Source organism: Solanum dulcamara, chromosome 3 (genome assembly GCF_947179165.1).
Source record: "Solanum dulcamara chromosome 3, daSolDulc1.2, whole genome shotgun sequence".
NCBI lineage: Eukaryota > Viridiplantae > Streptophyta > Magnoliopsida > Solanales > Solanaceae > Solanum > Solanum dulcamara.
In genome coordinates, this window is record NC_077239.1 from 63,956,601 (window position 1) to 63,970,150 (window position 13,550).

General features: G+C 35.7%; 1 protein-coding gene across 1 annotated transcript; it reads right to left on the reverse strand.

The window, feature by feature from the left end:
• Positions 1–4,318: 4,318 nt before the first annotated feature.
• LOC129882682 (26S proteasome regulatory subunit 4 homolog A) lies at positions 4,319–13,153 on the reverse strand. The gene is made up of 6 exons (XM_055957086.1): positions 12,585–13,153; positions 6,843–7,088; positions 5,638–5,807; positions 5,354–5,570; positions 5,121–5,261; positions 4,319–4,593 (listed from the first exon to the last, which is right to left on the reverse strand). Exons 1-6 carry the CDS (start codon positions 13,059–13,061, stop codon positions 4,510–4,512), a joined length of 1,335 nt encoding a protein of 444 aa, XP_055813061.1. The 5' UTR covers positions 13,062–13,153; the 3' UTR covers positions 4,319–4,509.
• Positions 13,154–13,550: the final 397 nt, after the last annotated feature.

Below are 13,550 nucleotides of genomic sequence, written 5' to 3' on the forward strand. Positions count from 1 at the left end.
TAATATGTATTCATTATGATATAAATCAGTTTGTTTTTGTATATCTTTCTTTGAAATCTGTGAAAAAATATAAAAATACAAATGTGTAGCAAATCAAAGTATAGTTGTGAATTGCAATTAGTGAAACCGTAACTATGAAGTCCTATTTAAGGCCTAATGTTTGTTGTTTTTGAAAGTTTCCCTATTTTATTTCAATAATAAGGTCCAATTGGGTCTTTAAGTTAAAAAAATGTTATGTTTGAGAAATACGTCATTAATAACCTTCGAATCAGGGAGAAAATTTAGAGAGAAAAATCAAGGAAACAAACAGATTTGTACCCATGTTCTTTTATCAATAAAAATATATTTTTTCATATTTTATTTGTGATTGCAATTTATTTGCTATCACTTTAAATTTGTTGCAAATAAATTGGTCAATTTGTAAGCGACTAAGTTTTGTTACTAAAAAATAGCAATCAGGAAAGGAAAATAGCGGGAAACAATGATATTTATATTTCAATAATCTATGCAAAGGTTGCAATCTTTATAAAATCTAATGAAAAGGTTATCTTCAAGATCGTCAACTCAAGAGTTTTGCTTTGTTCTTGAATCGATGAAATACTTTTTGAAACTTCACTACGAGTGCATTGTCAAACTTTGATCGCAATCGCAGAGATATGGAAACTTGCGGCTCACAATTTGGAGACAAAGATTTCTTTGTAAGCGGAAGACTTGCGGATCACCACTGAATAGCAAAGCCTTTCTATGTATTTCTTCCTTTTCTATGTATTTTCTCCTTTTCATTTTGCTCTTATGAAAACCCCTTTATATAGACGTAAACTAAAGTTTTTGGGGTATTTAATTATGTGTCCAAGTAATATTAGAGGATCTTATGCTTGAAGAGCCTGAGTTGGGCTCGTCTTGTCAACTTCACATACTGATCCAAATGTAATTGGACATTATTTAAATCATATAATTTTAACTTAAACATTAATCCAGCTTTATTAATCAATAATTTGACTTTTAATCTACATATCATGAATTTAAAATTTAATTCAAAATTTAAAAACCTTCAACTTAAAAACCCCTAAACAAACTATTCAATATTGCTTTTACTACAAATCATATTATGTCATCGTCCCATTTGCTACAAACCATATTAGGCGTCAAAGCAAAAGAGAGGAAAGGTTGCCTTTGTTCTTTCTACTTTTAATTTTTCTCAGAACCAGTGTCATCATCCCCATTTGGTTTATTGGTCAGGATAGAACACACAATCTCAAACAATTTTCGCAACTCCTTAACCATTACACTAAACCTTCAACTCGTGTTAAGAGGTGTCAATACTTATATATATATTTATTAAACTAAATTTTGACCTATATATACAATGTAATTTTTTGACGAAGAGGTATCACTTGACACTCCTAAGACTAGGGTAGCTCCGCCCATGTTGGTCAGAGGTTCCATCAAGTGAATGTTATGGTTGTCGAAGTTCTAATGCGCACACTGGTTATGAGAAAATTGGCATGACTGATGTTGTGGAAGCGATAGGGAGGAAATTGGATTAGATGAGTAGGGACTCGGGTGGAAAATTATATTGAAAGGAAATTTTAATTGTGATAAAAATAGATCACAAAAGTGACATATAAGCAGCATATAAGATAGGAATTTTTACGTAAATGAATTTTTTTAGATTAATAATTACTCTTTTTTAAGATATTTTTTATTACGATCATACTTATTTTAATTAATAACTAAAATCACTCTATTACCCCTCACACCTCCTTCCCTCCTTCCCTTTTCTACGTGCTTCCTTCTTCTCTTTCTTTTTTCTATCTATTTTTTCTCTCTCTTTCTCTTCTTCTTTTAAATAATAATTAATTATTTTAATTTAAAACTAATTTAAATAATATTGAAATATTTGAAATTTACATATAATACTTGTAATATATTTGTATTAAAAATATTTTAATTATATAATCACCACATTCGTTGAAAGATGCATATGTATCATAAATTGATTTCAAAATGTATTATAATTATTGTTTATTTTTTTCTCTTATTAATGGTGCTAAAATATATTATTTTATTAAAAATATTTTAGTTATATATCCATCACATGCATTGAAACATGCCTATAATATATTGAAATCAAAATCTATTATAATTATTTTTTTATTTTTTCTCTTATTAACGAAATATATTATTGTATTAAAAATATTTTAATTATATATTCACCATGTGCATTGAAGCATTTCAATAATATGTATAATATAATGAATTCAAAATGTATTACAATTAGAATTCAATATTATACATTGTTATGAATTCAATTGTTGTTATTTCAACAAATATAATACATTTCTAACAACGTAAATTAATTTGAATAGTACTAGAATGTTTGAAATTCACACATAATACTTATAATACATTTGTATTAAAAATATTTTAGTTATATATTCACCACGTGTATTAAAACATGCCTATAATATAATGTATTGAATTCAAAATCTATTATAATTATTTTTTTATTTTTTCCTCTTATTAACGGAATATATTATTGTATTAAAAATACATATGTTATATATTCACAATGTACATTGAAAAATGCTTATAATATGTATAATGTATTGAATTCAAAAAGTATTACAAGGATAGTTTATATTTATTTATTTTATTAATGATGTCAAAAAAAATTATAGCTTCAAAAAAATAATTAATTTTTACCAAATATCCCTAAACATATTAAAATAATTAAAATTTAAAAGAGAGAGAGAGAGAGAGAGAAGGGGGAAGAAAGAGAAAGGAGAGAGTGAGAGAGGAAGAAATACATTATATATTTATTTATTGCGTTAGAAATACAATATATATTTATTTACATAAAAAAAATTATCTAATTTAAAAAATAGTAAAAACATCATTTCTGTAATATTCAATCAAAAATTAAGTTTTAAACTAGAATAATTAATTATTATTAGGGAGAAAGAAAAAAAAGAAAAAAATGGACACAGAAAGAGGAGAAAACATGTACAGAAAAAAAAAAAGGGAGAAAGAAAAAGAGAAAGAGAAAGATAAAGAAAAAGAGAAAAGGAAAGGGGAAAATCGGATAACAAAAAAAAAGGAGAGAGAAAGAAAGGAAGAAAAGGAAGGGTGCTTTTATTCCTTTTTTGCTATTTCGGGTAAGGAAAGTATTGTTATTTTTTTTATAAAAGTGAAATATGTACTAAAACTCATAATTAATGTTATATAATATATTATTTAAGTAATTGTTCCTATAAGATAATAAGAGTGAGGATATGAAAATTAATAGTCCACTGACAAGTATGTGTCCAAAATTGAATAGTAAAGACAAATATAGTAAAATCTTTCTAAATTAATATTATCGAAACCATGAAATATTATTATTTTCTAAATATTACATCAATGGGAGAATGAAGACTCAAGGAATTTAAATGAATCTTTTTGTGAAAACGACATGCATGAATTTGAGATCATGATTAATAATCTCGATTACCGCGATAAAATTGATGCCAATAGCCTGATAGATTATCTGAGTTAGAGGCCCATAGCTTAGAAGAAACTGTAGATACCATTAGAGAAAACAATGTTAATGATGAGGTTGAAGACGATACGACACCTTTGGAATCAGTTATGCATAAGGAGCCACTTATACCGTCTAGAACTTCACATTTTTTTGTGCAGTTCTAAAAGACAACACTGAAACTCTTGAATGCAATAAGAAAAATTAGAGATGAGTTTCAACTAGATTTAAACTTTAACAAAAAAAAAACATTAGGATCATATTTTCACTAAATTACCTTAGATATTTTTGTAATTTTAAAAAATTATTAATTTATAATATTAATGAAATCATATATTTATATAGAGGTCTTTTAAAAATATATTACCTTATTATTTTATAGAAATCAGTGATTTTTCCACTAACCCAAGCCGAGACAAAAAAAAAGTGACAAAGGATAAATATATTCTTTTTCTAAAAATACAAAGACAAATATGACATTTTTTTCATTCTTTTTTAAACACACTAAAAAGAAGTGAAATAAACAAATTGAAATATCGAGACTACATATAATAGCGTCCAAGACACCTAAAATGGATATAATCCCATGACAAAATTTAGGACAGAAATAAGGGAATCTACAAAAGATACAAGTAGCACTCACTGTCCCATAGAGTGGTCAAAACAATTATGTGCAAGTGCCAAAGTTAACAAACCTAAAATGCTGGTTACGTTTTCCATAAGCCAATTTAAGAGCAAAGATAATTCAAAGTTTCAACATAGACGATCGTATTTGTAAGCTAGGAAGGTCTTGAGTGATATAATGTGGAAAACGAAGTTAGCACATAATGAAAACGGTTGACGTAAACCTAACCCAGATGTTCTGAATGTAAATTTTTTTCCCAAATGACTGAAACATCACCGTACAAAATGAGAACTAATGTCGCGCTCAGTGAAACAAACTAAACCAAGTCCCTGAACAAATATGAGCAAAAGACTATATGTAATTACTACATGTAAAGTCCTTCTGGCACTCCCTCTTTCTTCTTGAACATCACCTTATCTTTCGCCTTCTTGAAATCTGCATGAGTCACCTGTAGAGACCACAATAATTTTGTCAACATCTATAGGAAAATGCAAACCATTAGCTCCGATGTTTTACTGCACCCCCACAACATGATTTTACAACCCCTACTGGATATGAACAAGAATCAGCCACTCAGGAAGTCCAAATTATAGTTCATATGACTATTAGGTAGAAATTGCATGTAACACCTCTATTACTTATTCAGACTTTGAAAGATTTAGAAAAACAACAACAAAAAAAAAACTTGCACTAAAATCGGCAACTTTGACTAAGCCCAAACAATGCCCTCCCAACAAGTTAAGCTTCACATTCCAAGTTACGAGAAAAATTATTCAACTTGTCTTCTCATGAACCCAAGTTAATGAACCAATTATAAAAGGCTCCCTGGTCAATTTACATTACAACAGACAACCCCACACATGAATGAAGACGTGGACTTGGTCCATTCCAAAGTTGAGCATTTGGGTGGAAATTGGGACCAAACTAAATCCCTCATTTCTAAAAGACGCTTAACTTTTCATTTTGAGGTCTTACCTTCATACGCCGTTCTCTTAGAGCAAGCAATCCAGCTTCAGTACATATTGCTTTGATATCAGCTCCAGAAAGTTCATCCTTGGTCATAACAAATTCTTCTAGGTTGACATCATCAGACAAAGTCATCCTTGCTGTGTGTATCTGATATCCCAAAATAGATTTTCTAGTCAGAAAATAGGAGGAAATCCAGGATTCATCACTCAGTAATATTTGCAAACATCACGATAGCAAACCTGGAAAATGCGCCTCCTTGTTTTAATATCAGGAAGAGGGAACTCAATCTTCCTGTCTATTCTACCAGGTCGCAGTAGGGCAGGATCAAGACTCTCGATTTTATTTGTAGCAAGAATCACCTTAACATCTCCTCTGGAATCAAAACCATCTAGCTGGTTCAACAACTCTAACATGGTCCTCTGGATCTCACGTTCACCACCAGAATGTGCATCGTACCTGAGGACATTAATTAACAGAAATCCACAATATTCCAATCTTCAAGTTACTGATGCCAGAGACAAACCTCTTGGTACCGACTGCATCAATCTCATCAATGAAGACGATAGAAGGTGAGAGATCATCAGCAACTCTGAAGAGCTCCCTCACCAATTTTGGTCCATCTCCCAAGTATTTCTGAATCAGTTCACTTCCAACAACACGCAAGAAAGTTGCCGAAGTGGAGTTTGCAACTGCCTGAACAAAAATCATTAACACAGCTAAGATTTTATCTTTTGCATACCCACAGAGACATTAGTACCGCGACAGCAATTAATAAACACTCAACAAAGACCGCACTACCTACGGTCGATTTTAAATGTATCCATTTAAGGAAACCAAGGCGGCATTAATTAGTTTCCCCAAATCTACCTGGGCTCCTATAGATGACCTAAAGTGTATGAGAAGAGATAAAAGGTAATTTGAAGTGATATAAAGGGTAACTTATTCAAATAACCACTTATAACTAATGCTATTACATGGTTTTGTTAAAGGGTGTAACCATTGAACGCCATTTAAAATGGACCGGAAGAAGTAACTGCTAGCAGTTCTTACACAAACACAAATAGATAGCATGACAGTTGAATGGGCTAATGGCAGCCAGACCCGAAAAAATCATCCAACAAACAAATCACTCCTCAAAATTCCAAGACATACCATGACACTCAAACAGGCTAATGGCAACTTTACTCGTAAAAGGCATCCAACAAACCAGATTTTCCTCAAAAAAATTGACATGGGCACTACGAATGAACTTTCGCATCTTAATTTCAAGTAACTCTACATGCCATGACATGTACACAATCTTATCCAAACAGAGAATGACACTCAACTTGTTCTAAAGAATCTGCTCATTAGCATATGAATCTATCCCAAAGAATACTTCCATTGATACCGGACTTCAGTCAAATGTATTCTTACGTAAACTTGGGCACTTTTAGAAAATCCCCGACTTTTTACCTGATAACACTTTTCATGTCATTTATCATTATTTCTGTTTCTTCACAAAAGCTTATTGGCTTCTCAAAACCCCAGTTTAACATTAGAAAGTCATATCTGGGGAATATAGTTTGACAGGATTCATTCTTTCTTTAGAGATTTCTTCTGATTTACTCACCCTCACGGTCTCTCTTCAATCAAATACGAGACCTTCCACTCCAGCCAAAGGAGATCAAACTGGAGGCTTAAGGAAAGTATATTTAAGTCCATTATACAAAAGAAAATTTCACAAACCTTTGCAAGCAAGGTTTTGCCAGTCCCGGGCTCCCCATAGAGAATGACCCCTTTAGGAGGTTTTATACCAATGTCTTCATACAGCTCAGGGTGAGTCAAGGGAAGCTCAACAGCTTCTTTAATCTCCTGAATCTGAGCATCCAATCCACCTATATCAGCATAGGATTCCAAAGGAGCTTTCTCAACCTTCATGACAGACACCATTGGATCAACGTCGTCTTGTAGAAGCCCAACAACAGATAGAACCTGAACAAGAACATACATAAGTTAAAATGACTCACCCTCAAACTTACATAATTTTCTACAAAAATAGAGGACAGAGGGAGATCTTTGCTGAGAAATTACTGCTAGAAGGAAGAGAGATTATACATAAGTCAAAATGACCCAGCCTCAACTGGGGACACTTTTACTATGATTATAAAGGAAGAGGGAGAGATTTGCTGAGAAGTTACTGCTAAAAAGAGAACATGAAATGTTTGATAACATGTGGACTAAGAAAATAAGAGCATTATAGACAAATTTTTGAGACCCATTAACCCCGAGAGATGGTGAATCAATTAGCCACAGGAATTATTTCAATGACTAAGCGCATTTATAAGGTAAACTTGGGGGTTGGGGTGGGTGGAGAGAGAGATACTAAATGAGTTTCAAACAGGAAAGGTTAAAAGGTCTTGCTACAACACTAGAAAATCTAATCAAACATATAGCCTGTTTGGATTGACTTATTTTTAAGCAGCTTATAAGTTGAAAACTGCTTATAAGTTTAAAAAAAAAGTAGGTGCAGACCAACTTTTTTTTTGACTTATAAGCTGTTTTCAACTTATAAACTGCTTAAAATAAGTTCATCCAAATAAACCCATCTATTTATTGAGGCTTATTTTAAGCACAAAATGACTTTAAGTTGGCCAGTCAAACACTTAAAAAAAGTTGAAAACAGTTTATAAGCCAATCCAAACAGCCTCATAGAATGATAACGTCAAAACCATTGCAAAAATTTTCACAAGATTTGCAAGCCTACAACAATGAAAAATCCAGACACGTGTGAAACTGCAAATCTAAAGCCTAATATCCCTAAAAAATTGAGTGGCACCCCTGACAAATATTTGAGTCTGGTTTCCACTAAGCAGACAATAGATAGGAAGGTGTGGAGGACACAAATTAGGGTGGAAGGTTAGTAGCTAGGAATGTGTCCATATTAGTAGGTTGCAATGTTTTGTCTTGCTGCCCTTACTAGTAATCGTAGGACTATTCTTGGTGTTTCTTGTTCTTCAATTTTTATTACTATCTATTGTTTCATGTAGTTCGATCATAATATTATTTTGGTGTAGTGTGTTGTTTCTATTATTATCTATTGTCTCTTGTACTTTCATTACGTCTCTTTCTAGATAGTTTTTGTCTTGAGCCAAGGGTCTATTGGAAATAGACTCCCTAAATCACCTTTGAGGTAGAGGTAACGTTTACGTACACTCTACCTTCCTCAGACCCCACTTAGTAGGACTATACTAGGTATGTTATTGTTGTTGTAGAGACCACATTATAATAGCAATAAATAAGCACTTAGGCAGCCAATGTTCAAAAATATTATGTAGAACATATAAAGTCAGAGCATCTGAAAAGGGCCCATCAAACTACTAACGAGTTGCGGGCTGGGGATAAAACACAACTTAAGAGATTACAATTGAGAAAAGCACCCCTTGATAAGGTAATCGCTCCACCCAACAACAACTAAGCGTCAGTCCCAAGCAAGTTCCGATCGACAATATGAATCCTCACTAACCATGTTTCTTCATTAAGTTCATCTCAGGCCAATATTATACAAAATAAAATATAATAAAATAAAAAGCACTAAGAAAGTTCTCTATATTTTCTATGTCCCCAACCAAACAACCTGCAAACCCTCAGTTACCCATGTTTATATCCTGATGAAACCTTCAAGAATGTAACTATTGCATGCTCCTCACTATAGGATATACTTTTTAGAGTTAAATGCACTAAACTTTTACACTCCCTCAGTTCAGAGACAGTAAATCATAATTAAAACAATATTAACAAGAATACAACAACAACAACAACAACAACAACAACAACCCAGTGAAATCCCACAACGTGGGGTCTGGGGAGGGTAGAGTGTACGCAGACCTTACTCCTACCAAGGTAGGACGGCTGTTTCCGAGAGACCCTCGGCTCAAAAAAGGCATAAAAGGGGGGTCAGATAAGGTTAAGAAATTCAAAGCGCTATAGGAAAATAAATAACGAAGGCATCACAGATAAAATAGAGTAATCAAAAGTACTGAAAGCAATAAATAGTAACAGAAATAGCAGAAATGAGAGTACAAGGAATTGTAATGTGCTAGTGCGCCTATGAATAGGGAAGAATAACGAGACTATGTACTAGCCTTCTACCCTAATGTGGGTCCTCCACAGCCTCCTAACTAAGGTCATGTCCTCGGTAAGCTGTAACTGAGCCATGTCTTGTCTAATCACCTCTCCCCAATACTTCTTCGGCCTACCCCTACCTCTTCTGTAACCATCCATGGCCAACCTCTCACACCTCCTCACTGGGTCATCTGTGTCTCTCCTCTTCACATGCCCAAACCATCTCAGTCGCATTTTCCGCATCTTGTCTTCCACCGAGGCCACTCCTACCTTGTCCCGAATAGCCTCATTTCTAATCCTGTCGCTCCTGGTGTGACCACACATCCATCTCAACATTCTCATCTCGGCAACTTTCATCTTTTGAATGTGAGAGATCTTAACTGGCCAACACTCTGCCCCATACAACATAGCCGGTCTAACCACCACTTTGTAGAACTTGCCCTTAAGTTGTGGTGGCACCTTCTTGTTGCATAACACTCCGGAAGCGAGCCTCCATTTCATCAACGCTGCCCCAATACGATGTGTGACATCATCGTCAATCTCCCCGCTGCCTTGCATGATAGACCCAAGATACTTAAAACTACTTCTCTTTTGAATGGCTTGGGCACCAAGCTTAACTTCCACGCCAACCTCCTGAGGTGTCTCACTAAACTTGCACTCTAAGTACTCTGTCTTGTTCATACTCAGCTTAAACCCTTTAGACTCCAAGGTATGTCTCCAATCCTCCAGCTTAGCATTAACTCCACTACGAGTCTCATCAATCAGGACTATGTCATCCGCGAAAAGCATACACCATGGCACCTCACCTTGAATTTGTCGCGTCAATGCATCCATTACCAAGGCAAATAAAAATGGACTTAGAGCTGATCCTTGATGCAACCCCATCCCAACTGGAAAATGCTCTGAGTCCCCTCCTACTGTCCTTACCCTGGTTTTGGCTCCCTCATACATGTCCTTGATCACCCTAATGTATGCCACAGGTACATCTTTAGCCTCCAAACATTTCCATAGTATCTCTCTTGGAACTTTATCGTAGGCCTTTTCTAAGTCGATGAATACCATATGCAAGTCCCTCTTCCTCTCCCTATATTGCTCCACCAGTCTCCTCATAAGATGGATGGCTTCTGTAGTTGAGCGTCCCGGCATAAATCCGAACTGGTTCTCTGAAATAGACACGCCTCTCCTCACCCTCATCTCCACCACTCTTTCCCACACTTTCATAGTGTGGCTTAGTAACTTGATACCTCTATAGTTGTTGCAACTCTGGATATCCCCTTTGTTTTTATATAGAGGGATCATTACGCTCGACCTCCATTCTTCGGGCATCGTTGCCGTTTTAAAGATGACATTAAATAACCTAGTCAGCCACTCCAAACCTACCAAGCTAGCGCTCTTCCAAAATTCCCCAGGAATCTCGTCAGGTCCGGTTGCTCTTCCCCAGCGCATCCTACGAACAGCACCCTTAACCTCTTCGACCTTAATACTCCTGCAATATCCAAAATTGCGACGCCTCTCTGTATGTTCCAAATCTCCCAACACAAAGTCTCTGTCCCCTACGTCATTCAAGAGTTTATGGAAGTATGACTGCCACCTCTGTTTAATGAGAGTCTCTTCTACCAATACTTTTCCATGCTCGTCCTTAATGCACTTCACTTGATCCGCATCGCGTTCCCTTCTCTCCCGCGCCCTGGCTAGCTTGAACAATTTCCTATCCCCATCTTTTTCTTCTAGTTCAGCATAAAGGCGTTCAAAAGCTATCGTTTTTGCCGTCGAAACAGCCGACTTCGCCTCCTTCTTCGCTATCTTATAAAGTTCCTTATTCGTCCACTTCTCCACCTCATCTGTGCTTTCTATCAACTTCGCGTACGCCATTTTCTTTGCTTCCACCTTCCCTTGCACTTCTACATTCCACCACCAATCCCCTTGATGTCGACTACGACTATCTGTCGAGACTCCCAACACTTCCCTTGCTACAACCCTAATACAACTAGTCGTCCTATCCCACATACTGTTCGCATCCCCACTACTATTCCAGGCCCCCATGTCCTTCAATTTCTCTCCCATCTCCAGGGCACTAGCCGTGGTCAAACTCCCCCATCTGATCCTAGGTCGATCATTCCCGACCCGCTTCTTCCTCGTCATCTTGATCCCTAAATCCATTACCAAGAGCTTATGTCGGGTTGTAAGGTTGTCTATCGGAATGACCTTGCGGTCTTTGCACAGACCTTTATCATCCTTCCTAAGGAGTAAAAAGTCTATCTGAGTCTTAGCCACCGAACTACTGAAGGTTACCAAGTGGTCTTCCTTTTTTTGGAAAATTCGAATTAACTATCACCAACCCAAAAGCTCTTGCGAACTCCAAAAGTGAAACTCCTCCTCCATTTCTGTCCCCGAAGCCAAAGCCTCCATGCACATCGTCATACCCTCCCGAAATAGATCCGATGTGCCCATTGAAGTCCCCTCCCACGAAAAGCTTCTCAGTAGGCGGTATGCTTCCCACTAACTCGTCCAAATCCTCCCAAAAGCGCCTCTTCTCCTCCTCTACTAAGCCCGCTTGCGGCGCATAAGCACTAATAATGTTCAAAGTGGTCCCTTCAACGACCACCTTAATCGACATCATCCTATCAGTGATTCTCCTAACCTCCACCACCTGATCCCTTAGATCACTGTCTACTAAAATGCCTACCCCATTCCTATACTTTGATCTACCAGAGAACCAAAGCTTATACCCGTCTACCTCCTTAGCTTTAGTACCTACCCATTTGGTCTCTTGGACACAAGCTATATTAATCTTCCTTTTCTTAAGAATCTTAACTAGCTCTATTGACTTTCCCGTTAACGTCCCAATGTTCCAAGAACCTACTCTTAGTCTAGACTCTCCTTTAACCCATTTACCCCTCCTTACCCTCGTCCCCGACCCTAAATGAAAACATGACCCTAATCTACCATCACTATTCAAAGCCACGAAAACGCGTATGAACTACTAAAGTATTCAATGGTCTAAAGTCAGCAAAATATAACTACAAGTGTATGAACAAAGAATATTTGGAAACCGGAGGTACCAACTCCAGACCTAAAATTCTGTGATTCCAATCACTAAAAAGGCGTTGATTGAAACATATTCGGCTATTGTTCCATTTCAAAGTCCAAATCCAATACTTAACTTTTAAGATCAAATACCAATTATTACCAAACCAATACATAGTCAGGAGTATAACTAACTGTACACGAACTTACCAATGTCAGTTTTTAACTTCACAGATCTGTAATTCGTCCCTATGAAACGGAACATATACTATTCCAAACCCTAAGTAGACAATGGCCAATGAAACATCAAAATGAATTAAAAATAACATAGTCCAATACCTTATTATGCATCAAAATGGCACAACCAGGTTCCAATTGGTCCTTATCCACAAAGGACAAGATCCCAACATAATACTCTGGCCCAACTGAAGAAGAAACTATAGCATGGTTCTCATCAATTAGCTCCTCTAGGTTGCCCACGCTCATCGGAGAACCACGTAGATCATCAACCTTAGATCTATCCTCTTCGGTTTTCTCTTCCTGAGGTTTCAGTCTTTCCTGATTGGCCACGAATTCTTCTTCCATTAAAAGGTAATCTTTGATCCGCTCGAGCTTTAGTAGACGAAGCTTGCACTTGGTCAGCGGTGTAACAGTCGGTAGCCGAGATGCCGCTTCGGGACCCTTCTGTTTGCGCTGCTTACGGCCGACTCGAGCCGGTGGAGCAGCCGGCTCGAACTTTTTCTCCTTCTTGTCTCCGTCATTCTTCCGATCTCCCGGAAGTTGCCGGTTAAGTCCACCGGGCGTTCCCTGACCCATTGATTCTACAAAGGTTTTAACTGTGGAGAAAGAGGAAGAAGGGCTTCAGAAATGGTTCCGGGATATCTTTTTTGACAAGAAATATTACAAGAACGTAATTAATAGTGAGTCTCTATAAATATGGGTATCTAACCAGTGAGAGATTTAACAAAAGTATCTTTTTTATTTTTAGTATTGGTGATTTTGATTTGGTCAAATAGGATTAAGAGCATGTTTGGAAAGTCATAAAACAATTAAAATTTGATGTAATTATATTATTTGACATGTTTGAAAGATCAAGTAATTATTTGGTAAGAGAAGAATTGAGTGTAATTGAATGAAAGTAATTATATTCTTCAATTTCCAAGAAATGGTAAGGAATTGATATAATTACATGAAACTTTTTAAAATTCTTCTTTTATTTATATTTATATTTTTTTATTTTAATTTATTATTTATTTCTATTATTTTTTTAAAAAAATATTTTTATTATTCTAATATTTTCTAAAT

What these genes read in the sequence shown, in the direction of transcription:
- LOC129882682 (XM_055957086.1), bottom strand. Translation starts at nt 13,061, where the DNA reads ATGGGTCAGGGAACGCCCGGTGGACTTAACCGGCAACTTCCGGGAGAT. An exon ending in CCATTTTGATGCATAATAAG is followed by an intron (nt 7,089 to 12,584) that starts GTATTGGACTAT and finishes GTTCTTGTTCAG; the next exon opens with GTTCTATCTGTTGTTGGGCT. An exon ending in CAAGGAGGCGCATTTTCCAG is followed by an intron (nt 5,262 to 5,353) that starts GTTTGCTATCGT and finishes TTGGGATATCAG; the next exon opens with ATACACACAGCAAGGATGAC.